Source organism: Delphinus delphis, chromosome 10 (genome assembly GCF_949987515.2).
Source record: "Delphinus delphis chromosome 10, mDelDel1.2, whole genome shotgun sequence".
Classification (NCBI taxonomy): domain Eukaryota; kingdom Metazoa; phylum Chordata; class Mammalia; order Artiodactyla; family Delphinidae; genus Delphinus; species Delphinus delphis.
This window is the reverse complement of record NC_082692.2, coordinates 2,202,544-2,228,459: the sequence shown is the minus strand read 5'-3', so window position 1 is coordinate 2,228,459 and position 25,916 is coordinate 2,202,544. Positions and strand designations below refer to the sequence as shown.

Sequence of the window (25,916 nt, the reverse complement as noted above, 5' to 3'; positions counted from 1 at the left end):
TGTTTCACTTAGCATAATGCCCTCCAAGCCCATCCATGTTGCAAATGGCAAAATTGCGTTCTTTTTGACGGCTGAGTAATATTCCACTGCATACGTCTACCGCGTCTTCTTTGTCAGTAGACCTTTAGGTTGCTTCCATGTCTTGGCTATTGTAATACTGCTACGAACTCAGAGGTGCATGTATCTTTTTGAATTAGTATTTTCAGTTTTTTTGGATATATACCCAAAAGTGGAATTACTGGATCATATGGTAGTTCTATTTTTAGTTCTTTGAGAAACCTCCAGACTGGTCTCCATAGCGGCTGCACCATTTCACATTCCCACCAGCAGTGCGCGAGGGTTCTCTTTTCTCCATATCCTCCTCAACGTGTTACCTGTGTTCTTTTTGATGATGGCCGTTCTGACCCGTGTGAGGTGATGCCTCATTGTGGTTTGGATTTGCATTTCCTGATGACTAGCGATGTTGAACATCTTTTCATGTGCCTGTTGCCCACCTGCATTTCTTCTTTGGAAAAATGCCTATTCAGTTCTTGTGCCATTGTTTCAATCGGGGTTTTGTTTGTTTTTGATGTTGAGTTGTATGAGCTGTTACATATTTTGGATGTCAACCCTTTATTGGTCATAGCATTTGCAAACAGGGTCTGTCATGCAGTAGGTTGTCTTTTCATTTTGTCCATGGTTTCCTTTACTGTGCAAAATCTTTAAAAAGTTAAATTAGGTCCCATTTGTTTCTTTTTGCTTTTGTTTCCTTTGCCTGAGCAGAGGGGCCACTTCACCGCCTGACACCTCCTCACCCGCTCCCTGGCTGCCCACCCCCTTCTCCAGCTGAGCTCTTCCCTCCCCTCAGGTGCCCACCCCTTCCTCCAAGCGTCTTCCTTCCGGAGACCTTCCTTCTGGCTCCTCCCTGTGCCCACCCCCAATGGACCCCACCTGATGTCACTGCTCCAGACATGCCTCAGGAACGGGCACCAGGAGGAGAGATGGCCTGTGTGTCACGTGACACATGGGGTCGTTTAGCTTGTTTTAAAATTTGCATCATATATATATAAATGTTTATAACACACGCTCAATGAGTGACCGCAGGCCGAGGGGGTGATGGGTAATCCTCACCGTTAAACAACAGGAGGGGGACAGACAGGACAGGGGACAGCCAAGCACACAGGTCGCATCCCCCCCGAGCCCCCGACTCGGGCCTTTAGCAGGCAGGGAACCTGTGTTCCTCCGTGGCCTTGGGCACGTCCTTCAGCTGGGCTCATCTCTGCCCCAAAACAAGACTAGTCATGACGGCCTTCTCGTGGGGGGACTGGTGGGGGACAGACTGTACACAGAGGGTCTGGCCGCAGTAGGTGACAACTGGTGGTGTTCATTATTCCTACCTGAATATTTTTGGCAGTGATATTTCTGTAAAGATGGGCAGAAATGTTTCTTCGTCCTTGACTTCACAGGAAGGTAGTCAAGACAAGTAATACAGAGAAGGAAGTGGAAAACAGAAGGTTTGCTTTCTGTGTTCAAGACGCTGGTATTAACATGGTTAAAAGAATGCGTTGAAGATTCTTTTTTGTTGTCGCTTTTGGTTTTTTGTTGTTTATTTTTCTTTTTTCTTTTTTCCTTTATTTTTTTCTGAAGATTCCAGAAGTTTTGTCAAGCTTGCTACTTCTAAGAAGTCTGCCTGTGTACCTATCTTTCTATCCTCAAAGTAATTTAGATATTATTACTAGTAAAATAAAGACGACCAGTAAAAGCCTTCGAGCTCCGAAAGCACTAGAAGGCAGCCTCGCTCCAGGTTCTCCTTTATCTGTAAATCGAGGCGGCTGCCACTCTCCTGTTTAAACATGAGCGTGTGCTGCCCTCTCGTGACAACCTGGAGAAAAGCAGAAAATGTACAGAGTCAGCATTTGCGGGGAGAAAGATGAAGTTACACCTTAGAACCAAGCACGCAATGATCCCATTCTCTGAACTGAGATTTCTAGAAAACCAACAGAAAATTGCTTTTGTGGAAAAAAATACGTAAGGCTATATTGCATATTACATATGCACGTGTACATGGATAGCATTTTATATATATGCATCTGTAGAGATGTCGGTACTTTTTAAAAACAAGTCATCGAACCCTACCATAAATCAAATACGTTCATTTGACGTGACTTGCTACCATGACATAGTTCACCTGGACTCTGAGGGGAAGCCAGCTCCTTGCTCAGGAATTCCTTGTGGGCTGTGCATTCACGTCCCTGTGCACTAACCACGTGAGCACTTTACTGCACTGAGCAGGGAAGCCTCTCGTGCTCATCAGCACCACCCCACTCAACTTACAGGAAGGTCAGGCAGACGTGGGCAGTTTTGTTTTGTTTTAATAAATTTACTTATTTATTTTTGGCTGCGTTGGGTCTTCGTTGCTGCGAGCGGGGGCTGCTCTTCATTGCAGTGAGCGGGCTTCTCATTGCGGTGGCTTCTCTTGTTGCTGAGCTCGGGCTCTAGGCACGTGGGCTTCAGTAGCTGTGGCATGAGGGCTCAGTAGTTGTGGCGCACAGGCTTAATCCATGACATGTGGGATCTTCCTGGACAGGGCTCGAACCTGTGTCCCCTGCATTGGCAGGTGGATTCTTAACCACTGCACTACCAGGGAAGTCCCACATGGGCAGTTTTAGAGAAAATGATATCTCACTGGTATCAAAGGCCCGTGAAACACGTCCTTTATTTCCGGTGCCCCATATAATCCCTTGCAGCCTCCTGTGGCTTCTGGAGTGGCCAGACTCACAAGGACTGAAGAGCTATTTCAGGTGCTCGTTTATTCACCTTCCAGGTGGAGTCAGTCGCACCGCTCTTTGTAAGGGTCTTCATATTCACTCTGCCCCATTCACTGGGACGGTGGCCCTCTTGCCGAGGAACCAGGGTGATCTGATTTGCAGCATCCCCACATTTATGAAACACAGTGTGTGCCATGGATGTTCCAGGAAAGAATCCTGACCCTCTTTTCTCCATTGTACATTCTTGGCTCCTTTGTCATAGATTAATTGACCATAAGAGCATGGGTTTATTTCTGGGCTCTCTATTCTGTTTCACTGATCTATGTGTCTGTTTTTGTGCCAGTACCATACTGTTTTGACTACTGTAGCCTTGTAGTATAGTCTGAAGTCAGGGAGTGTGGTCCTTCCAGCTCTGTTCTTCTTTCTCAAGATTGTTTTGGCTATTTAGGGTCTCCTGCATTTCCATTAAAATTTTTAAATTATTCTAGTTCTGTGAAAAATGTCATGGGTATTTTGATAGGCATTGCATTGAATCTGTAGGTTGTCTTGGGTAGTATGGTCATTTTGACAATATTAGTTCTCCCAATCCAAGAACACGATATCTCTTTCCATCTCTTTCTGTCGTTTTCAATTTCTTTCATCAGTGACTTACAGTTTTCTGAGTAGCTTTATTCCTAGGTATTTTCTTCTCTTTGTTGCAATGGTATATGAGATTGTTTCCTTAATTTCTCTTTCTGATAGTTCATTGTTAGTATATAGAAATGCAACAGGTTTCTGTATATTAATTTTATATCTTGCAACTTTACCAAATTCATTGATGAGCTCCATAGTTTTCTGGTGACATCTTTAGGATTTTCTGTATATATTTATAGTATGTCATCCACAAACAGTGACAGTTTTACTTCTTCCTTTCTAATTTGGATTCTTTTTATTTCTTTTTCTTCTCTGAGTGCTGTGGCTAGGATTTCCAAAACTATATTGAATAAAAGTTGCAAGATTGGGTATCTTTGTCTTGTTCCTGATCTTACAGGAAATGCTTTCAGCTTTCCATTGTTGAGTATGTTGCTAGCTGTGGGTTTGTCATATGGCCTTTACTATGTTGAGGTATGTTCCCTCTATGCCCACTTTCCTGGAGAGTTCTTATCATAAATCAGTGTTGAGTTTTGTCAAAAGCTTTTTCTGCATCTATGGAGATAATCATATGGTTTTTATTCTTCAGTTTGTCAATGTGGTGTATCACACTGACTTGCAGATATTGAAAAACCCTTGCATCCCTGGGATAAGTCCCACTTGATTGTGGTGTATGATCCTTTTAATATATTGTTGGATTTGGTTTGCTAATGTTTTGTTGAGGATTTTTACATCTATGTTATTAATCAGCAGCCTATAACTTTGTGATATTTTTGTCTGGTTTTGGTATCAGGGTGATGGTGGCCTCATAGAATGAATTTGGAAGTGTTCCTTCCTCTGCAGTTTTTTTGGAATAGTTTGAGGAGGATAGGGGTTAGCTCTTCTCTAAATGTTTGGTAGAATTCACCTGTGAAGCCATCTAGTCCTGCACTTTTTTGTGTTTTGGGAGTTTTTAAATTACTGATTCAGTTTCATTACTGGTAATTGATCTGTTCATATTTTCTATTTCTTCCTGGTTCAGTCTTGGGAGATTGTACCTAAGAATTTGCCCATTTCTTCCAGGTTGACTATTACTATTGGCATATAGTTGTTCACAGCAGTCTCTTATGGTCCTTTGTATGTCTGTGGTGTCAGTTGAAACTTCTTTTTATCATTTATGATTTTATTGATTTGGGCCCTCTCCCTTTTTTTCTTGATGAGTCTGGCTAAAGGTTTATCAATTTTGTTTAGCCTTTCAAAGAACCAGCTTTTAGTTTTGTTGATCTTTTCTGTTGTTTTTTTAGTCTCTATTTAATTTATTTCTGCTCTGATTTTTATGATTTCATTCCTTCTACTAACTCTGGGTTTTGTTTGTTCTTTCTCTAGTTCCTTTAGGAGTACGGTTAGGTTGTTCATTTGAAATTTTTCTTATTTCCTGAGGTAAGCTTGTATCACTGTAAACTTACCTCTTAGAACTGCTTTTGCTGTGTCCCATAGGTTTTGAATTGTTCTGTTTTCTTTTTCATTTGTGTCTAGGTATTTTTCTGTTTCCTCTTTAATTTCTTCAGTGATCCACTGGTTGTTTAGTTGCATATTGTTTAGCCTCCCTGTGCTTGTGTTTTCTGCAGTTCTGTTCTTGTAGTTGACTTCTGGTATCATAGTTTTGTGGTCAGAAAAGCTGCCGGATATGACTTCAGTTTTATTAATGTCCTGAGGCTTGTTTTATGGCCTAGCATGTGATCTGTCCTGGACGATGTTCCATATGCACTTGGAAAGAATGTGTATTCTGCTGCTTTCAAATAGAATGCTCTCTTTATATATATATCAATTAAGTGCATCTGGTCTCGTGTCATTCAGGGTCAGTGTTTTCTTACTGGATGATCTGTCCATGGATGTGAGTGGGCTGTTAAAGTCCCCTATTATTGTGTTACTGTCAATTTCTCCCTCTGTGTCTGTTAACATTTGCCTTATATATTGAGGTGCTCCTGTGTTGGGTGCATATATATTTACAATGGTTATATCTTTTTTGGATTGATCATTTTATCCATAATGTGGTGTTCTTCTTTGTCTCTTGTAACCATCTTTATTTTAAAGTCTATTTTGTCTGACATGAGTATTGCTACTCCAGCTTTCTTTTGATTTCCATTTGCATGGAATATCTTTTTCCATCCCCTCACTTTCAGTCTGTGTCTGTCCCTAAGTCTGAAGTGGGTCTCTTGTATATACGGGTCTTGTTTTTGTATTCATGTAGCGAGCCTGTGTCTTTTGGTTGGAGCACTTAGTCCATTTACACTCAAGGTAATTATCGATATGTATGTTCCGACTGCCATTTTGTTCATTGTTTTGAATTTGATTTTGGAGGTCTTTATCCCCCTTTCTTCTTTTGCTTTCTTCTCTTGTGATTTGATGACTATCTTTAGTTTTACGTTTGGATTCCTTTTTCTTTTTTATGGGTGTATCTATTACAGATTTTTGACTTGTGGTTGCCATGAGGTTTTCATATAGCAGTCTATGTATATATACATGTGACTGTTTCAAGGTGCTGATCTCTTAATTTTAAAACTCTGCATTTGGACTTCCCTGGTGGCGCAGTGGTTGGGAATCTGTCTGCCAATGCAGGGGACACGGGTTTGAGCCCTGGTCCAGGAAAATCCCACATGCCGCGGAGCAACTAAGCCCTCACACCACAACTGCTGAGCCCACAAGCCTAGAGCCCTGCTTTGCAACAAGAGAAGCCACCACAATGAGCCTGTGCACTGCAACGAAGAATAGCCCCTGCTCACTGCAACTAGAGAAAGCCCTGCAGCAACAAAGACCCAATGCAGCCAAAAGTATTTTTAAGAAACAAACAAAACAAAGGAAAACCCTGCCTTTGTCCTCTTCTCCCCTCACATCCTATTTTCCATCTAACTGTTCTGTCCATCCCTTAACTGCTTATTGTGGATATACATGATTTTACCATTTCTTTTAACCCCCCCACTAGCTTTGTTTGTGGATGATTTCCTACCTTTACTATATGTTTGCCCTTACCACTTAGTTCTTTCCATAGTTTTCTTGTTTCTAGTCGTAGCTATTTATTTTTCTTTTAGAGAAGTCCCTTTAACATTTGCTGTAAAGCTGGTTTGGTGCTGAACTCTTAGTTTTTGCTTGTCTGTAAAGCTTTGATCTCTCCATCAAATCTGAACGAGAGCCTTGCTGAGCAGAGTATTCTTGGTTGTAGGTTTTGTCCCTTCATCATTTAAAATAGATCATGCCATTCCCTTCTGGCCTGCAGTTTCCACTAAAAAACAGCTGATAGCCTTACGGGAGTTCCCTTGTATGTTGTTTGTTGCTTTTCTCTTGCTGCTTTTAATATTCTGTTTTTATTTTTTGGTACTTCAATTGCAGTGAGTCTTGGAGTGGTCCTCTTTGGGTTGATCCTGTTTGGGACTCTCTGTGCTTCCTGGACCTTGATGTCTGTTTCCTTTCCCAGGTTAAACAAGTCTTCAGTGGTTATGTCTTCAAATGTGTTCTGTGCCCCCTGCTCTCTCTCCTCCTCTGGGACCCCTGTAATGCAAGCATTACGTGTGCCTGGTGTTGTCCCAGAGTCTCTCGCTCTGGCCTCACTTCTTTTCATTCTTCCTTCTGTTCAGCAGCAGCAGTGGCTCCCACTGCTCTGTCTTCCCGCTCACTGATCCGTTCCTCTGTGTCACTCAGTCTGCTGCTGACGCCTTCATTTCAGTTACTGTAGTCTTCACCTCTGTATGGCTGTTCTTTATATTTTCTGACTCTTGTTAAAAGCTTTTAACTCCTTGCTCTGTGCGTCCATTCTTCTCCCGAGCTCTTTGATCATCTTTACTGTCATTATTCTGGACTCTTTCTTGGGTAGACTGCCTGTCTCCACTTCGCTTAGTTGTTCTCCTGGGGGTTTATTTTGTTCCTTCGTCTGCAGCAGGTTTCTGTGCCACCTCGTCTTGTCTGAGTTGCTGTTTGTATATTACGTATGTGGTAGGTTGTTTCTCGACCTCAGCAGTGGCCCCCTCTGTAGGAGACATTACGCATCCCAGCAGCACACTCGCCACCAGAGCTGTATGTAGGGGCGCCCCCTGTGAGGGCTGTGTGGTTCCTTCTGTTTTGGAGGGCTGGCTACGTGGGTGGTCTGGTGGGCTTAGTTGGCACCCGGTCTGGTTGACTGCCAAGCTCTGCCTTGTGTGGAGGCCACTGGTTGGTGGGGCCTGGTCAGGAGGCAGCTGACTGCAGAATCCCCAGGGACCCTGGGGCTAGTGCCAGGTCACTGATGGGTGACGTCAGGGTCCAGGCGACTCTGGAGCTGTTGACCCCCTACTGCTGGGTGAAGCCAGGTCCTGGGGTGAGTGCCAGAGAGCTGGTGTAAGATTGCTGGTGGCTGGGGCCAGTTCCTAGCACAGTTGGGTATGGGGTCCGGGGTGTCCAGAAGCTTGCACTGGCCAGCTGGGAGCGCCGAGGTCTGCAAGCTGCAGGATCGTGGTGTTCCTGCTTCTGGTTTCTGCCCCGTGGTGGCGGGACTGGTCTAGAGGCTGCGCAGGCTTCCTAGCAGCAGAGGCCAGCACCTGTCAGCTGGTGGGTGGAGCAGAGTCTTGGCCCTCTGGTGGCCAGCTGTGCGCTCAGGAAGTCTCTAAGCAGCCTGTCCGCTGAGGGGTGGGGCTGTGTTCCCACCCGGCTGGTGGTCCCAGCACTGGCACCTACAGGCGGTTGGGTGGGACCGGGTCTCAGAGCTCATGAGCCAGGACGGTGGTCGCCGGCACCAGCGTCCCCATGGTAGAAAGCTCCCAAATATGTCTGCCACCAGCATGTCTGCCACCAGCATCTGTGTCCCCAGGGTGAGCTGCAGTTGCCCCCTTGCCTGTCTGAGAGACTCTCCAAGTCCAGCAGGTACGTCTGGCCCAGGCTCCTATCAAGTTACTGCTCTGCCCTTGGTCCCAGTGCGCGTGGGATTTTGCGTACGCCCTGTAACAGTGGAGTCTCTGTTTCCCCCAGTCCTCTGGGACCCCTGAAAGCCCCCCATCCCCGGGGGCCCGTTTTCCTGGCATAGGACCCGCGGGCTACGGAGCCCGACGTGCGGCTCAGAACTGTCTCCTGTGGGAGCACCTCCGCGATGTGCTTGCTCTCCGGTGTGTGGGTCGCCCCCCCGGTGGGGGTCACGAGCCTCGATCATCTTGCACGTCTGCTCCCCCTACCTGCTCCCCCTACCTGGCTCATTGTGGCTCCTCCCGTGTCTTCAGCTGTGGATCTTTCTGGCAGGCTCTGGTCCTTTGTGTCCAGCTGTAGATCTTTCTGGCTCTGGTCCTGTTCATCGATGGCTGCTCCGCGCAGCTGTGAGTCCGGCGTGCCCACGGGAAGAGGCGAGCTGGGGGGGTCTTTCCACTCCACCACCTCGGCAGCTCTCCTGTCGACGTGTCCTTGATGCCTTCTTTAACCCCCGGCCACCCTCCCCGCTTCTAAATGAAGAGCGAGCCTTGGAAAAACAGCGTAAATGGATACAGCGTTGAGAAACAAAATGTTACGTTATTCACGGCAAGCGAGGCCGCTTGTCCCCTACAGTGGTAGTTATCACAGTCACCTAGTAAGAAGTTTTGGGCTGGCGAGGAAAATGTTCACTGAATAGCGGGGGCAGCAGATGCAGGAGGTGAAGGGGGTTGGGGGGAGCTGGCCGTGCGCCGGTGCTGGGGCCCCGTGCCTGTGGCCCCGACCTGCCGCCTACCTGCGCGTTCCCCACAGGTGCGGCGGCCTGGGGCTGGTGCTGGCCAGCGCGGGCTTCGGCATGCTGACGGCGCCCATCATCGAGCTGCACAACCAGAAGGGCTACTTCCTGCACCACATCATCTTCGCCTGCTGCACGCTCATCTGCATCATCTGCCTCTTGCTGCTGCCCGAGAGCCGGGACCAGAACCTGCCCGAGAGCATCCCCGACGGCGAGCACTACACGCGCCAGCCCCTGCTGCCGCCCAGGCGCGGGGAGCAGCCCCTGCTGCTGACCAACGCCGAGCTCAAGGACTACTCGGGGCTGCACGACGTGGCCGCCGCGGGCGACGGGCTGCCGGACCGTGCCACGGCCAACGGCGGGCGGCCCATGTAGCAGGGCCCTGGAGGCGGACCGGGCTGACCGTGGCCATGGGTGGGCCCACTCTGCTGAGGCCGGCGTGGGGACCCCCGAGGAGCCCACGTGTGAGGAAGAGGACTTTGCAAACGACCCTTCAAAGACTTTCCTTTCTGCCATGAAACGTTTGTATTTATTTTGGTCATTTTTAAAGAGCACTTTACTCCCTTCCCTTCACGGGTCCCACCTCCTCAGGAAGAGGGACGCGGTGGCCGAGGACACACCGTGAGGACCGCGCAGCCCAGGCTCCCCGGGAGGTCCGCTGCGCCCTCAGAGCCAGCTGTCCCCGAGGCCGTGCACAGAGACCAACCAGCCACCGTCTGGAGCACTCCCACAGCTGTGCTTTATTCAGACTGAAATGTAAATGGTTAGGGTTTTGCTAGAGTCTGTATATGGTTTTTAAAGGTTTTCTCTGTAAGGTAAGAGCTTCTGCTCCATGTGCTGGGGGAAAGCAGCGCACGGTATCATTAAAACCAGCTTAGTCTCTCCCGCGAGATCATCCTTTTATACTTGATGCTGGAAGCTCTTTGGGGGAAGAGCCTGATTAGCGGCGTATCGCCACGGTCTCCAAGGCAGGTCTGCCCGGCTCAGCTCCCGAGCAGCGACGCCATCGATCAGAGACAAGTTACTGTTATCACCCCTCCTCCCGGTTCAGCTCCAGCAGGAAAGTCCCCTCTTGCAGTCAGCTTTTCTGCCAGCACAACATGAACACACGGCTACTTCCTGAACTAACACCAATAGGAAAATAACTCAATAGGCTAGGCAGCCCCCAGGAGGGAGCGGTGCTCTTGCAAACACGGCCCGCCAGCCACATCCCGAGCACACACGGCGCAGAAATCACCAGCTTGGAGGCCTCGGCTCCGCTAGCCGCCGGCGGAGACCCCAGAGCCCCCTGCTTCCGTCAGCACAGAGCTGGGCCTGGAGCAGGCCCTCACTGGGGAGCTCTGCTGACAGCAGCCTCCGAGAACATCAAGACCAACTGAGAGAAGCAATAACTCACCAAAGCTCGAGCCCCACCCGACTCCAAGGGTTTTCGTTGTGTTCCTCGCTTCGTCCCCCTGCCTTTCCAGGTCAGGCTCTCTGCACCTGTCTGGAGCCGTTTCAGAGGAAACGCAGGAGATGCTGAGAAACACGCCTCGCTGGCCAGGCAGGCACCGTCTTGTGGCAGTCCCGGGACAGCCTGGGCTCTTCCTGGAAGGGTCCACCTCCCCACGGTGCCTCTGCTGTGGGCTCTTCTTCCAGGGAAGGCGTGGCCCTGGGTCCGTGGGAAGCAGCGAGGGGACTCCCAGCCCACGGCTGCCCAGACTCCAAGGCCCAGGAGAGAGGTGGAGCGCGTCCCCGCTCGCCTCCTGTCCCCTCCAGTCTGTCTTGCCGTCCCCCCACGGTGCCCCTACAAGCTGGCGGCCGCAGGGAGGAGCCGCTGGCGCGGTGAGAACGCCGTGAGGTGAGCAGACGCGCAGGCCTGTGTGGTGGCGGCAGCTACACCGCCTGGTCCCAGGGCCACCAGCCCAGCCCCTCATGGCCCTGCCTTGTGTCTTGAGTCACGTCTGTTCTGTGTTTCAGCGTCCGTCCGCATTCACCTTAATCTACAAGGCCTTTCTTCACACCTGTGCAGCTCGAGTGCCAAACCTGGGAAGCGCCTTAGCCTCTCTCAGCATGCCGGCCGCAGGGTCCCCGGTCCAGGGCAGGACGTGCAGCGCAGGGCTGGCGGGGTCCCTGGGCCACACCTGCCAGGTGTGTCTGCACCCATCACCCCAGCTCCAGGACACCTTGCAGCCAGGCCGCTCGCCAGACCCCAGGCCGTGCGTGCCCTCCCGCTGGCCGTGTAGACCTTTAGGGATCATGCTCAAGCCACAGGGGACAGCCGGCACCTCCAGGAAGGCGGGCACAGCGCTCCCAGACCCCTGTTCCAAAGTCTGAGGTCCGTCTTAAGTGACAACAGTAGACGCTGGTCCCACAGAGCCCAGCACTGACCGCAGCGGTCAGGACCAGCTCATAGACTAGAAGAGCAGCTGGCTGCGAGGGCGGGGCTCCCGGGACCAAAGCCTGGCAGGTGTGAGGGAGGGGAGGTTCCTGGCTCCTCCATGCCCCCTCCTGCGGCCCTGGGTCAGGCTGGTCCCGAGGGACAGCTGTGAGCGTGGCCAAAGCAGAAAAGCTTCCTGTGGGCCGAGCCCCGTGAGACCCCCCACCACGCGGGCGAGGCAGCCCCAAGCCCAGCCGGGGCCGGTCCTGCCTGCTCCGCGAGACCCCCGTGCTCACGCGTGGACCCCTCGGCCCAGGTCCCTCCGTGCTTAGGGGAGAGACACTTCTCAGGCGCCTGCCGCTGCACGTCCGCCACCCGGCTCACCCAGCCCGCTGCCCGGGAAGGTCCAGCTCCTCCTCTGGCATCACGCCGCCCTCAGTCCCAGCCCCCCAGGAGCCGGGACCCCCTTCCAACGAGTCAGGCACAAACGTGATCCTCCTGCCTTCTCTTCCTGTCTGGAAACCAGTAACAACTCACCCGATACTCACCCAATACCCTGCCTGTTAGCACCCAAAACACACAGTAAAATTTTAAATGTTATCTGAAAGACTACAATACCACTTGCGACTAGGGGCACGGGGGCGGGCAAGCTGGTCCGGCCACAGAACAGCAGGAGAAAGAAACGGCCCAGAGGAAGTACTGCCCGCAATACCACTTCCTGGTGCCACACGAGGGCGGCTGAGGCGCCGCGAAAGGACGAGCCCCTGGGCCACAGGGTGGTGGCGACGTGGTGCGGCCTGCGTGCCGCTGGGGGTGCCCCGGTGGCCCACCAGCCCCGGGCCGGAGGTTTCTGTCTGAGAACCGTGTGGCCTGCGTACGGACGGGACGCCTGGAGGTGCCTGCTCCCAGCACAAACCTGCACCCGGTCCTGGCCTGTCCTTACGTTCCTGTCTGCATGACGCCACAGCTGTCGTACCCTGGGGGGAGATTTGTATGTAAATGTACAGAAATAAAAATGTTGCCCCATTAACAAACTTCCTCTGGAATGTCTTCCCTACCTCATCTGATGGTGTCCAGTGAAGGGCATTTCGTGACCACTGGCTACGAGTAATAAACTCTGTTGATTCAGGTCTCGCTGTGTCCCTACTTTAGCGCCTGTGTAAGCCCAGCCTCGGCTCTGCCCCCGGGGGACCGCGGGGGGCTTCTCTGCCTGCAGATTCCCCATCGTAAAGGCGGGCAGAGGAAACATCAAACTGCCGTTCGCAGGCCCCGAGAAACGGGGGGCGACAGCAGGTTTCAGAGTTCTTTTCTCTTGTGTGTGGATGTCCTGCTAATCTAATCCGTGGCCTGAAGGTTCCTAGAGAGGAAACGATTCTCACACTGTGATTCGGTCAGGAGAGACTGAGAACCCAGAGCTCTCTTTAATGTAGTATTTTTTAACAAGAAAGCAATATTTCTTTAATAAAGTATTTATACCAAACTCTCCTCTCCATAGCCCTGATTTGCGTTACCTGCTCTTCCTAGAAAGGTGCCCGCTGTGCTTCCAAACCACAACCGGCCGGGGCCTTGCAGGTTAGCGTCCTGAGCCCCAGACCTGGTCCCCGGAAGGTCCTTTCCGTCCCGGCCAAAGTGTCACCGCTCTGGCTGCCCGCACTGGCTCGACACCGGGCTTGCCACCCATCGCGTGAACCGTGTCACAGGGCCCGAAACCATCCGCCTCTCCTGACAAAAGGGGTCTACGTGGACCCCAAAGATCAGAGAGTCCTTTGCCTGTAGTTCTCGGCTTGGCTGTGCTGAGAAGCACGTGGGGGGCTTTCCAACCCCACAAAACCTGGGCCTCCGGCCGCCTGAGTCTGGGGAAGGGAACCTGTAAGAGCTCTGCCAGCAATTCGACCGGAAGACAAGTTGAGAGCCACTGACCTGAGCACCACCGGCTTCTGGAAAGGAGTGCACGTACCAGAAAGGCTGGACTCCACCTGAAGCAGCAGAAAAGGCCAAGGATTAAGACGACGCAGCAGGGGCCTGCGACTTGGAGGAAAGAGGGGACGGAAGGACAGGCAGGGCAGCAGGAAGCCCAGGGAGGGGCTGACACACTCGGATGCATTCAACAAAAAGGGTAAAACCGTGACCCAGGTCCTAGGGGCCACGGCACCGGGGTTTGCGAAGCATTTCCAGCAATAACCCAGCCAGGTGAGACCGTCCCACTTCACAGGTGAGGAAACGGCGCCCAGAGAAGTGAGACTCAGTAGTGGCGGGACGTGGGGACACATGACAGAAGGACCTCACAGGCCTCGGGCCTCAGGCCCCGGTCGTGACAAGATGGGCCTGACGGAGTCGTGACTGATTTCCCCTCCGTCCCACAACGGCCCCGAACCCCTCCCCCCAGGACCGCGAGGAACCTTCCCTGCCCTTCTCCTGCCTCCTCCTGCAGGTGCAGCCCTGGGGCCCCACTCCAGTGACGGCGGGAAGACCGACCCTTTAAAAACAAACGTCACGCGTGACCCTGCTGACAGCTGGCGACACCCCACGCGTTTATTCAGACGTCCGTCCGGGCGCGCGCATCTGCGTCCTTGCTGCCGCCTGGGCTAGAACTTCTCGGGAAAGGCCTCCATTTCCTCCTTGATCCTGTTTTCTACCAGCAACGTGAAGCTGCTGTCGGTGTTTGGAAGGTTATAGCTGACAAACACCTGTTTGCTGGTCTTCCTGGCTGAAACGAGAGAAAGCACACGGCCGTGTGCAACCCACTGTGGGGAAAGGCCTGGACGGGGAAGGTGGGCTTCCAGGGAGAGGAGCGAGCTCTGACGCCTGTGGTGTCACGGGCAGTTGCTGCAGACCAGACTACAGGCACCGAACAGCGGTTCTGAAAGGCCGGTCCCCATGGCCACAGTGCCGGGACCTCGTGGGAGATGCAGACCCTCGGCCCGCCCAGACCCACGGAGTCTGCTCTCAGTCTCTACCGTCTGAGTCCCACCGCGCTGCACACGGGGCCGGCTGGTCGTGCTGCTTTTTACAAAGCACAGACGATGTGCAAGTATTTAGAACACGAAGGTCCTGGGACTTCCCTGGCGGCCCAGGGGTTAGGACTCCACGCCTCCACCGCCGAGGGCCTGGGTTCAATCCCCAGTCGGGGAACTAAGATCCCGCGAGCAGCGGGGCACGGCCCAAAAAATCTATCTATACTTCAGAACCGCCCCCTCCAGCAACTCCCCCTGCCCACAGACGGGAGCCGACGTTCCTACACATACACACGTGCAGGCGCACGCGCACACGTACGATTTCTCAACGCGATGCGAGAGACGTGTTTTAGCTCCTTTCTGCGGCACCGTTCATGGCTGACGTGAGCTGCTCCAACCGCCAAAAGCACGCGCGGTTTGCACACCCATAACCTGAAGGCAGGACAGGTCCCGAGGACAAGCCAGGCGGTACCGGTCCCCTCTTCCCCTTCCGGTGAAATAGCTCCTCCCTGGGCCCCACCCCACAGGGGGCGGGTGCAAGCCCCTCCTCCCCCCACCGCAGTCAGGGGCTACGTCAGTCCCGTCGCAAAGGCAGAGAGATGGGGACGTCAGTCCCGTCGCAAAGGCAGAGAGATGGGGACGGGGAGAGCCGGGGCAGTCGAGCCACAGCCGCTCAGCCTGCCTGCATTCGGCGGCAGGAAAGTCCCCGGCCCCGGGGGCCCCTGATTCCAGTCCCTCCGCGAGCCAAGAACCATCCCGCCTGCACGGTCCACCCGGCAGCCCCACCCTGCGCCCCAGAGCCACACAGGGCAGGGGGTCCCCATCCACACCGAAGCCCCCAGTGCCCCCAGGCCGTTCACCTCTTCCACCCAAGACACTGTCTCGGGGCACCTGTCTCTTCTCGGCTCCCTCCAGACAACTAACGACGGTTAATAACGCATTTTCAACTGCAGGTGACCTCCCTGCGGAACGGGCCTCTGTGGCCTCAGCACACGCGTCGCCTGTCCCCCTGGGGTGCTGGCATCTCACCACGTGTGCCCGTCCCTGCTGGGCGGTGGCCGAGGGCTGCCAGGTCTGCGGATACGGGAGGGTGGGAGCCTCCACTAGCGTCTGGCTTTGGTTAAGTGAGAGTGTATTTTTTGGTCTGTATTTTTTGGTCTGTGTTGTTTCAAATTATGCAGATTATAAATCGACGTAAGCCACGTGAGAGAATGTTAAAAAGAGCGCCAACGTTTGCATAAAATGCCCAAAAAAAGAAAAAGAACCCTAGTTTTCGCACACAAACTGCTTCCAGATCTCATCTCAAGGACACCGGGAGCCCATCTCCCTTCACTGGAATAACCAGGTGGTTCGTGGCTCATCAAACGAGCTCCCGCCGCCCTCCTCTCCTGGACTCGGTCCACACTGGGGGGACCCACCAGTCCCAGCTCCACAAACCAGCAGCCTCCCTCCCTCCTCCACCAGGACCGGCACACGGGGCCTGCCTGCTGGGGGTGCGTCACCCCGAAACGCTGGCAAATACGCAGTGAAGCAAAGGGGCATCAGGTCTTCCACCTGCTCTCCGTGGGTCACAAAAAACCAGCAGCTCAAACGCAGAGCAGCAATGACAGCACCTGGGAGTCTGGGCGAAGGCTAGGCAGGAATCCTTTACGTCTCTCCTGTGGCTTTTCTGTAAATTTTAAATTGCTTCCTCATAAAAAGTTACCAAAATAACTTACTAGCCAGGCTGCTCTAGCTTCAGGCTAAAGGACAAGTGTGGTGGACGTCCCCGAGACGCAGCCGCCAGGTCTCTGCCCCGTCTCGTGCGACCTGTGGGCCACCTGTGCCAGCCCTGGCCCTCGACGCACTGGCAGTGCCTCCACCAGTGCGTGGCTGCGCTGTCCGCATGCGTGCGTCCCGGAGCGACTGACACTCACGTCCCCACTCCCCGGAGATGAGGCTGACAGGACCATCGACACAACTGCAAAAGAAGCTCCTCAAATCAGGGCCCGGCCTCATAGCCACCCCCAAGCCGGGACCCAGGGCTCCGCACGTGGCCAGGACACTGTGAACACGAAGGCCAGACGGGAGGCAAGGCTGCCCTGCTGGTCGAGGTCCCCGGCGCCTGGGACCACCCGGCGGTCATGGGTACCAGCTGGGGGCACCTTTACCTGAACCACCTGGGCATCTTGCAGGACACGTTTTGGGTGCAGGGGGGCTGGAGCCCTCAACCTCGGGGCCCTGCCTGACGCCCTTTCAGGCCACCCTAGGCCAGGCCGTCACCCTTCCGAGCTCTGAGCGACATCACCTGCGGCGAAGGGCGGTCCCTCCTGCTCCGCGGGGCCCCACCGAACCCCTGGAGGCTACCTGGAGCCGCCACCCACTAGGCACCGTGGGCATCACTCGCCCGCTCCTCCCACGAGGAGGAGGAGATCACCTGTCACTGGTCGGCCTGGACGGCAGCCAGGGCGACACGGGAGCCCGTGGGCAGCACAAGCCCCGAGCGGTGCTGGTACCGGCTCAGCTCCTGAGAAGCCCGGTGTACAAGGCCTTCCTTCCCGCAGAGACCGGGGGTCCGCCTCCCAGACAGTCTTCCTCCTCCAGCGACTCGCCTCCCGGCTCCGCTGAACAACGAGGTCCCCACCCGGGCACTCGGGCAGCTAAGCTGCAGGACCTACCTAAGCGCTGGGCAAGGCCAGTGGACGTCGTGTCGGACATGTCCCCAAGGAGGGCAGTGGACACAGGGATGGGGTCCTGCAAGGAAAACAAAGAGCAGTGCTGCCCCACCTGCAAGGCCCAACGCTCCTGGATCACCTGAGCACCCAGGGTCCCATGGCCCCCCTTCCTGTCCCAGGCCGGCCTCCCCCTGCAGTGGGCCTGTGTCACCCTAGCTGTGCAGCCTCTCCTGGCAGCAGGCAGGCCTGCCCGGTGAAAGGCTGGAGCAGCCCAGAGGGGTGAGTGGGGCACAGACAGGGGGGCAGGGGCGCCCCAGCAGCTGACGGGGCCTGCAGGTCAGTGCGGGCTCTGGACTCTCGGAAGGTCTGAGCAGAGGGATGACGATACTGACTGCAGCCCAGGGGGGACTGGCCGTAAGGCAGCGCCGAGGGCTAAGCCACTACCTCCAAAAGGTACGTCCAGGTCCTAACCCCTGGCACCTGTGCAGGTGACTTTATTTGGAAATAGGGCCTTTGCAGATGTAATTGAGATGTAAGTTAAGGTGAGAAGCACCCTTCATCTAGTAGGACTGGTGTCTTCAGAAGAATGGAAGAGACAGAGGCACACAGAGGAGAAGGCCTGTGCACTGGCAGCAGGACTGGGGGTGACGAGGCTGCCAGCAGCACCGGAAGCCCAGAGACGGGGCGACTTCTCCCCCAGAGCCTCCGGGAGGAACCAGCCCTGCTGACACCTTGCTTCAGACTCTGGCCTCCAGATCTGGGAGGGAATCAGCCTGTTGTTTTCAGCCACCCAGCCTGTGGCACTTTGCAACAGCAGCTCTGAGAAACCTATAACGTGGCAAAGGGGGCCTCAGCCGCCACGAGAGATGCAGCTTGGCCCAGGCAGCAGGTGAGAAGAGGCTGGATTCTGCAGGTTCTGCTGACAGCAGTGCCTGCTGCTTCACTGACACTGGGCGCGTGGAGCGTGGGAGAGGGGATCCAAAGATGACCCCAAGGTTGGGACGGAGCTGCTACAGAAAGGGGCTGGCTGCTGGGGGAGCGGGGCGGAGCCTGGAATGCCGAGGGACAGCTGCCTATCACACCCGCCAGCGAGACGCGGGAGGGGAGGGGAAGGGCGGGAAAGAGGTCTGGGCCGGAAATGTAAGTAAGTGTGGTCAACAGGGAGCCGGCAAGAAAAACAGGGACAGATGCCACCCCCCAGAGCGAGTGTGAGCGGACAGCAGAGGTCCCACGACGGAGCCCTGACACTCCAACCAGAAATGGAGGACGCCCAGCCGAGCGGCGGGACGCAGCTCTCCCCGGGTGGCCAGCGCAACCCTCTTCGACCCCGGTCCCGGGGAGCCCCAAGCGCCCCTCCCCGACCCGGGACAGCCCTGGGGGGCCGCCGAATCCGCGGTCTCCCCGGCGGGCACCCGGTGGGCACGGGGCGCGCGCCTGAGGCCCTCGGTCACCGTCCGGCCCCCACCGGCCCGGCCTCCGAGACCCCATCCGTCCCCCGCATGCCTAGCCCCCTCCGCCCCGTCCCGGACCCCGCGCCGCTGCCCCCGCCCCCGGCCCCTCTACCCACCCACGGCCCTCCGGCCGCACTCACGTAGCGGGTGCACATGGCCACGGAGAGGTTGCGCAGGTGCGGCGTGGCCCCCACCCACAGGAAAAGCGAGTCCGTCAGCCGCATGACGTGGAAGTGGACGAGCTGCTCCCACAGCCTCGCGCTGAAGTTGTGCAGGGAGACGTTCCCCCGCGCAGCAGCCCCAGGCCCCTCCATGCCGCCCGAAGGCCCCGCCGCACGCGCCCCACCCGGTCCAGCCGCGCCGCCGCCAGACCCGAGCAGGCGAGCGCCGAGAGGTCGAGCGCGCCTTCGTTTTCTATCCCGAGGTGGGGCGGGGCCTGGGGCGGGGGCTCGAGAGTGGGCGGGGGCGGATCCCGGTGTGGGCGGGGCTTTCCGGGGAAGGGCGAGGCCCAGGTGGGACGCCGGAGGGGCGGGTCCCGAGAGTGGGCGGGGCGGGGGCGGGCCGGCGTCCTTGCGGACAGCGGTGTAGACTTGTGGGAGCGTCTTACCTGGTGGAGACGCGCCGCCCAGCAGAGGGCAGCGCTGTTCAGTCGGTGCCGCAAGCACTCAAAGCAGCCTCCTCCGCGTGCTCGAGCTAGCCGTGAGAATGGCAGCGATACTGGGGAAAGCCCTAGAAAGGAAAATTGCATGGACTGAGTTAGGGGGATGGGTTGGCACGCCTTTGGACCCAGACCCCTGAGCTGATGCCCTGTACAAGCGTGGGCCTTGGCTAAACCGTTCAACCCCTGAGCCTCAGTCTCCCCATCTGCAAAGTGGAAGTAAGAACGGGCGCCTCTCAGAGGCGTGGGAAGCAGGTGAAAGGGGGCCACTGTCATCCCTGCTGGGGACCTTGACTTGTAGTCACTCTGGGACACTCGGAGTTGACATAGGAAGGCTTCAGTGTGTTGAGAGACAGTGTTTGTGGTAAACGCACACAGCGCCCATTTTTGTCAGATTCTGTTACAACTGACTGTTGGGTTTTATGTCAGAACTATCAGAGTTGTGCTTTTTAAATCTCTAATAGATCTAAGTTGACTACATTGACATTTAAGAGAGTAAGTATTGTTAAAAGTTTGTTCCCTTCGCTAATTATCAATGATTCAATTATGTACTTAATTTTCAGGTCAATAGTTTCTAACAGCTTTATTAAGGTATAATTAACCTACAATAACGGCACTATTTAAAGTATACGAATTGAAGTTGTGACACGTGCGTAACTCATGAAACCATCCCCACAACGAAGAGAATGTACATGTCCATCACCCCCAGAGGCTTCCTCAAGCCCCTTGTAACCCCTCCTGCCTCCCCCAAACACTGTGCTGTACTTGGTCACTAGTTTGCATTTTCTAGAGCTTTATGTAAATAGACTGTACAGTAGGTATAATTTTTGGTCTGCCTTTTCACTCATCACAATTATTTTGAGATTCATCCAGGTTGGTGCATGTGTCATTTGTTCCTTTGCATTGATGACCAGCGTTCTGCTGGGTGGACGCACCACTGCTTGTTTATCCCTCACGTGCTGATGCCCATTTGGGCTGTTTTCAGTTTGGGGATATTGCAGTCAAGCTGCCATGAACATGTCTGTACAAGTCTCTATGAACACATGCTTTCATATCTTGTAGTTAAAGACCTAGGAGTAGAATGGTTGTACCATGTGTAACGTTTTAAGAACCTGACAAGCTGTTTCCACAGTGACTGTGCCCTTGTATGTTCCCATCAGCAGAGTATGAGTTCATTTTAGCCATTCTAAGGACTATTTCAACATGATTTTAATTTGCATTTCCTTAATTATTTATGAACCTCAGTTTACACTTCACACCATATGCAAGAGTGAACTCAAAATGGTTCAGAGACCTAAACATGAAACCTAAAACTGTAAAACTTCCAGAAGGAAACGTAGAAAACCTTTGTGACCTTTAAACAGACAAAGATTTCACAATAAAACACCAAAAGCATGATCCATAAAAGAATAAATTGATGAACTGGACTGACGGAGCAGGTGATGTCACCCACACATCAACTCTAATACCCTCTAATGCTTTGTCCCCTTAGAAGACAAACACCATTTTTAAAACAGAGAGTTTCTCTCTAAAGAGCCTTGAAGAGCTGTCTGGGGAAACTAAGGCAAGAAGCTAACACCCTGTTGCCCCCTGTTCTCCCCGACACCTGCCCAGCACAAGTGGGAGCACGCTCCTCTCTGCTCCTCCGGCGGGCTCAGATGACCACTGCGGAAGCCACGTGACCCAGCAGGCAGGGCTTACAACCTCCAGGCCCCCCATCACCAGCTGCCCCTCAACACACTGTCCTGTGGTCCCCAGACTGCATCCTCTCATTTACCTTGAGGATTTTTCTCCTCAAGTCCTAACCCTACCCAAGCCCACATTCAGCCGATGCCCCAGCTCCTGAGTTTACAAAGAAAACAGAGGTCATCGGGCTCGATTTCCCCCAATCCTTGTCCCTCCTCTCAAACCCTTACCTCCATGTGACCCCACTCGTACCTCCTTCTCCCCCTCATTACGCAGGAGATGCCCCTCCCCTTGTCGCAGGCTGATCTCTTCCCCTGGGCTCTGAGCCTCTCCTCCTTCACGTCCTCAGGAACCCACTCCATCAACCACGCTGGCTTCTCCAAAGACTCTGGGATGTGCCTCCCAGACCCCTTCAGGAAAAGAATGGTTGTCCCAGCTGCTGGCCATTAGTGGAGAGCCTTCCACTGGGGCCTCCTGCCGCGTCTGCACGCCCTCCCCAGGGCGGCCCACCCCCAGTGACTGGCAGAGGCAGCTGTGTAAAGGCCAGGCCTTTGCAGCCCAACGCAGGACAGCTGTGATGGGCCCTTTTCGCTCCACAGTGCCCACGGAGTCAGCTCAGGGTGTAAGGTGGGGGTGATACAAGGCTAGTAGTCACCCTACACCGTCACAAGACATGGGGCATGGACGATCCTCAGTCACCCTGATCTCAGGTGGTCCCTTTGCTCAGTCTCCGGGAACCAGATAACTGAAGACGTGACCAGGTCCCCGGCAACACACTGTGAGCCCCAGCCCTCCCCCAAAGGGACCAGTGCCCATTTACTCAGGTAACGGTACACTCGGGAAAGAGGAAGACCCAGGCATCTCAGGGGTCAGAGCCGGCACTGAGATATGGGGACCAGAAGTGTCATCACTGCCCTCCTGCGTGTGCGGGGCCTACAGGGACCAGACGATAAACAGAGTGCTGGCCTAGGGTCCACATTCGCCTGGTCCCTGAGCATGCAATTGGGGTGGACGCGCTCAGAAGTTGGCACACCCCCGTACTGGGTCCTCGGCCTGGGGTAGGAGCTACCGTGGTGGAGGATGCCGGGGGGAGCCTGGGACACTGCCCCACCTCAGCCAGCCAGTACGGCATCCAGAGGAGGGTGGAGCATCGCGGATGCGAAGGGTGCAGTGGCGGCGGCCCTCCTCCCTCTCTGTTCACCAGCTGAGGCTGGGAGACGGCGACAGACCGCCATGAGCTCAACCAGGAAGCGGTCCCCACTGCAGCTGCCTCAGCAGCTGCGGTATCTTTCCCAGAGCAGAACAACACGTCTTCAGGTACGTGGAAGGTGGACCAGGACTGGGGAAACGCGTTCTTTTCTCTTCTGATCAGAAAAGAGGAGCAGAAGCAGTTTGCATTGACGTGGATGGATGACAATATTCGTTTATATGAATGGTACTCGTAGCCCAAGGCTGTGTTAGCTCTCCACCCGCTGACAAAATGTAGTGTGAAGAGCTCTACACCGTCTATAGACGTTCCACGTAACATCGCACTGATGCATTACATCATTGTCACCTGTGTCACCAATGCCCTGTCGTCCTCAGCTCACACTGATGGCTGCAGGCAGGATCCCATACAAGTAGGTGAAGACGGGGGTAAAAGCCTGAGCTTGGCCGTTGGGTGGGTCAGTGCAAGCCACAGATGGATGCAGCTGCATTACAGGTTCACTCCGGCAGTGCACCTGGTCATCTGTGTGTCGACAGAGCAGTAGCCCAAGGTTAGAGTATATACAGACTCATGCGCGATGGCCAGGGGCCTGGCTGGGCTGGTCAAGGACCTGTAGGAAGAAAGACTGGAAGATGGAGGGCGAGGAAGTCTGGGGAGGAGGCACGTAGGCGGACCGTCCACTAAGTGTGGAGATCACCATAGCACGTGCTGTCACCCAGCAGACAACGTCCACCACAGTCAACAAATTTGTCAACTAAGTGACAAAAGGACTCCATCACTTGATGTTGGTTGGCCCCGTCTGCCACCACCCAGGGCTGGCACAAAGGGCCAAGAACAAAATAGCCATGGTAGCAGGGATGGAGGTTCTGCAAGAGCCAGCAGCACGGACTCCCACCTCCCAAGGTCGATCCTGCAGCTGTTGCCACCACGTGTCCTACTGGCCAGGAGGCCCAGGCCCCAGCTCCTCTCTGGCGCGGCTCCCAGGGGTGGGAGCAGGGTGGCGGTGACGGGCTCCTTCCACCCAGAGGTGCCAGTGATTTGTTCTCATGGGGGCCACATTCCAGGTGCAGGTTTGCCCTCCTGCCCGCAGGGCCTCAGAGACTGCCACCATCCAAGTGCTTACAGAGCGTGTCCTCTGCGTGGCATTCCACGTAACCTCACTGAGACAGTGGAAGAGGTGGGAGGGTGGGCCCAGACCCACGGGAGCTGCTGGTCACATCACCCACAAGCTGCCGCCCACCGAAGAAAGAGACGCTCAGAGACGGTGTGGATGGGGAGTCATCCCCCAGGCCCCCCACACACAACGGAACCGAAGTGCTTCCCATAGTGCCATGTCCCCAAGAGGAAGACCTCATGGGCCAAGGACGCCAAAAATCCATCTAGGGGCCGGTGCTCCCCAAACCTTCACTCACCGCGGGATCAGAAGCCCCAGGGGACATGGCCGAAGTCCGCTAAGCCATCGCTACATGTGGCTAGCACTAGCACTTTGGGCTCCTTGTGTCCAGAGCCCCGCAAGTCTCGAAGCGGAGGCAGCATCCCAGCAGGGAGGTGCACCCTGATGTCAGGGGGAGGTTAGGGCTACTGTCACCCCTGGGGGAGGGAGGAAAGTGTCCTGCTCCTGGGTGACCAACTTGCAAGTCATTTGGTATCCCCTGCCCAGCTGTGACAGTAAGTGGACCAGAAAGCACCGCTGGCCTAAGGGCAGATCCCCCTTCCAGGAAAGAACTGTCACTGGGCCCTGGGGTCTGGGCCCTTCAAGTGTCACCCCCCTCTTGATTACCTCAGCTGCTGAGAGCCTCCTTACCCAAAGGTCTTTCCCGGGGGCTCTGCAGCCATTTTAGCTCCAGAGCCCCCCATGGAGCTGTTGCCAAGCTGGATCCTTGGACCCTTTAATCGCTTAATCAATAGAAACTGATAAGAGGCCAGACGGGAAGTTCAGGCAAGGCTTTATTGGACTCTTGCTACGGCGCAAGTTAACGAAAACAAGAAACAGGTGCCCTTGCTCGCCCCCTAAGTGGGCGAGGATGCGAGCTGTCCCTTAAACGGGCTAAAGGGCGGAGCTGGATCAGCGGGTCTGGCTGGAGGCGTGTCTTAGCAGCACCCCCTTGCTGATGCCGTGTGCAGGGGGCACGCGCAGGACCCGGCCCTTGCTCCCGGCGCCTCAGAAGTGGCGGCCAGTTTGTGGTCTCTTTGTAGCTTGTTGTCCATAATTTGCCCCAGCTGCGTATGCGTACCTTGAGTCCCTTATACTTTCTATTCTGTTGCTCAAGGAGACGTTTGTCCAGGTGCCACCTCTGCAGCAAAGGGTCCCAGTTCCCAGGGCCAGCTGAGCCTTTGGGGTCTGCACCTTCCTGCTCCCTTTGCCAGTCCCATCCTCTCCCTCCTTCCACGGGTGTGGATTCCCAGCGTCCTCTCTCACCCACATTCAGACTAAGCTCTCTGAATTTGCTCTCTGCAGAACCCAGCCCGGGACAGCTCCTTCCGGGGCTGCTCTCATCTCACTCGGCACTCTCCCTGGGCAGTCACATCCATGGACCTAGTCTAGCTCATCACCCACTCTCCAACGTGCTCACAGCCTCGCGCTTCTTCGAGCCGCACACATGCCTCCCGGCCAGCACCTCCTAACTGTACCCAAGCACCTGGACCCATCATCTCCGCCATCCGCTGCCCCCGCCCCCAGCCCTCTCCCTCCTGTCATCCCGACATTGGTGAATGCACACCTGTCCCTCCCTTTCCCCACGCAAACTCAGGAATCCTATTTCTGCAAACTGTGCAGACGTCACCCACGCCCCCTCCGGCCCTCACCCTTCACGCCCTGCCCTCCGTCCTGGCACAGACCCTCCCCGTCTGTCGCCTGGGCTGCTGCTGTAGCATTCCGACTGGCTTCCCTGCCGCCTGCTTCGCCGGCTCCCAATTTGCCTTTCTCACCGAACGAACGAGTGAATGAATGGAGAGATGGACTGAGTGAATAAACCTGCCCACGTTACTGCCCCTAATTGTTCTTCAACGGTGTTCAGCCCTAACACCTTTGCAGATATCAAGGCCCCTCACCTCCTGACTTGACGCCCCGCTGACACCAAGCTCCACGAGGCGGCCAGAACCCACCACCTCCGTTTGCCCTGTGCCCCACTGCACGCCGTACCCCTGCCCACCCCAGCTTTCCTGCAGGGGTAACCCCGGAGGTTTGCCCCGACGCCCCTTAAGGAAGCCTTCCCCGCCTCGGGCAGACGGACTGCAGCTTCTCCTGGCCTGCCTTTTTACCACCCACAGAGCAGTCGTTTCATGCAGTGGCCTTGTTCATGCCCATCTTCCTTCTCAGGAAGCTCCTTAAGGGCAGCTACGCGGTCTCTCATCTTCCGAGCGGTAGCCAGCAGGGGCCCTGCGTGTCATAGGCAAAGCAAATATTGATTCAGTGGTTGACTGAGTGAGGAAATGCTGGAAGAATAAACAGAGAACTTCTCAAGGCTGCAGGCCCCAGGCCTGGCCCGCCGCTCACTAGCCCTGGGCCCCTCTGCTAGGTCTGTTACCTGAGCTGTAAATGGAGAAGACTGGCTTGGATTATCTCTCGGGCGCCTTCTAGGGCTAATACCCTGTGAAGATCAGATAAGAATGCAGAACGGTAACCAGATCCTTCCATTCCAACGCGAGCAGGAGGGTGTAATTCCACAGAGGACCACAGGGTGGCAGGTGGGAAGGAGGCGGGCTCCACGCAGAGTGGCCTTGGCTTTGCAAAGCGATGGGGAGGGCCTGAGTTCCTACCCTCAACTCGGGGAACTCCGTCAGGGCCAGGCTTTTCTCTAAACTGCAATTTTAGAACACTCATGAAACAGCAGGTCCTGTTTCCCAGGTAGCCATGGCCCACAGATGAAAGG

General features: G+C 55.0%; 2 protein-coding genes across 4 annotated transcripts in view; one reads left to right on the top strand and one right to left on the bottom strand.

Moving 5' to 3' along the window:
* Nucleotides 1-13,298, top strand: part of SLC22A23 (solute carrier family 22 member 23) — a 147,195-nt gene extending 133,897 nt beyond the window's left edge. Inside the window, exon 11 of one of the 2 annotated variants that reach the window (XM_060023713.2) lies at nt 9,093-13,298. In XM_060023713.2, the coding sequence (XP_059879696.1) occupies nt 9,093-9,450 (358 nt within the window). In that variant the 3' untranslated portion in view covers nt 9,451-13,298. The remainder of the gene's footprint in view (nt 1-9,092) is intronic. The other variant, XM_060023714.2, reaches the window with a different exon arrangement.
* Nucleotides 13,299-13,909: 611 nt separating this feature from the next.
* PSMG4 (proteasome assembly chaperone 4) lies at nt 13,910-18,898 on the bottom strand. Of its 2 annotated transcripts, none has more exons than XM_060023718.1 (3): nt 18,634-18,886; nt 17,046-17,121; nt 13,910-14,141 (listed from the first exon to the last, which is right to left on the bottom strand). In XM_060023718.1, the coding sequence occupies exons 1-3, from the start codon at nt 18,805-18,807 to the stop codon at nt 14,020-14,022; spliced, it is 372 nt and encodes a 123-aa protein (XP_059879701.1). In that variant the 5' UTR covers nt 18,808-18,886; the 3' UTR covers nt 13,910-14,019. The 2 variants fall into 2 exon arrangements, with proteins under 2 accessions (XP_059879701.1, XP_059879700.1); XM_060023717.2 differs by lacking the exon at nt 13,910-14,141 and adding an exon at nt 16,115-16,348 and having other exon boundaries at nt 18,634-18,898.
* Nucleotides 18,899-25,916: the final 7,018 nt, after the last annotated feature.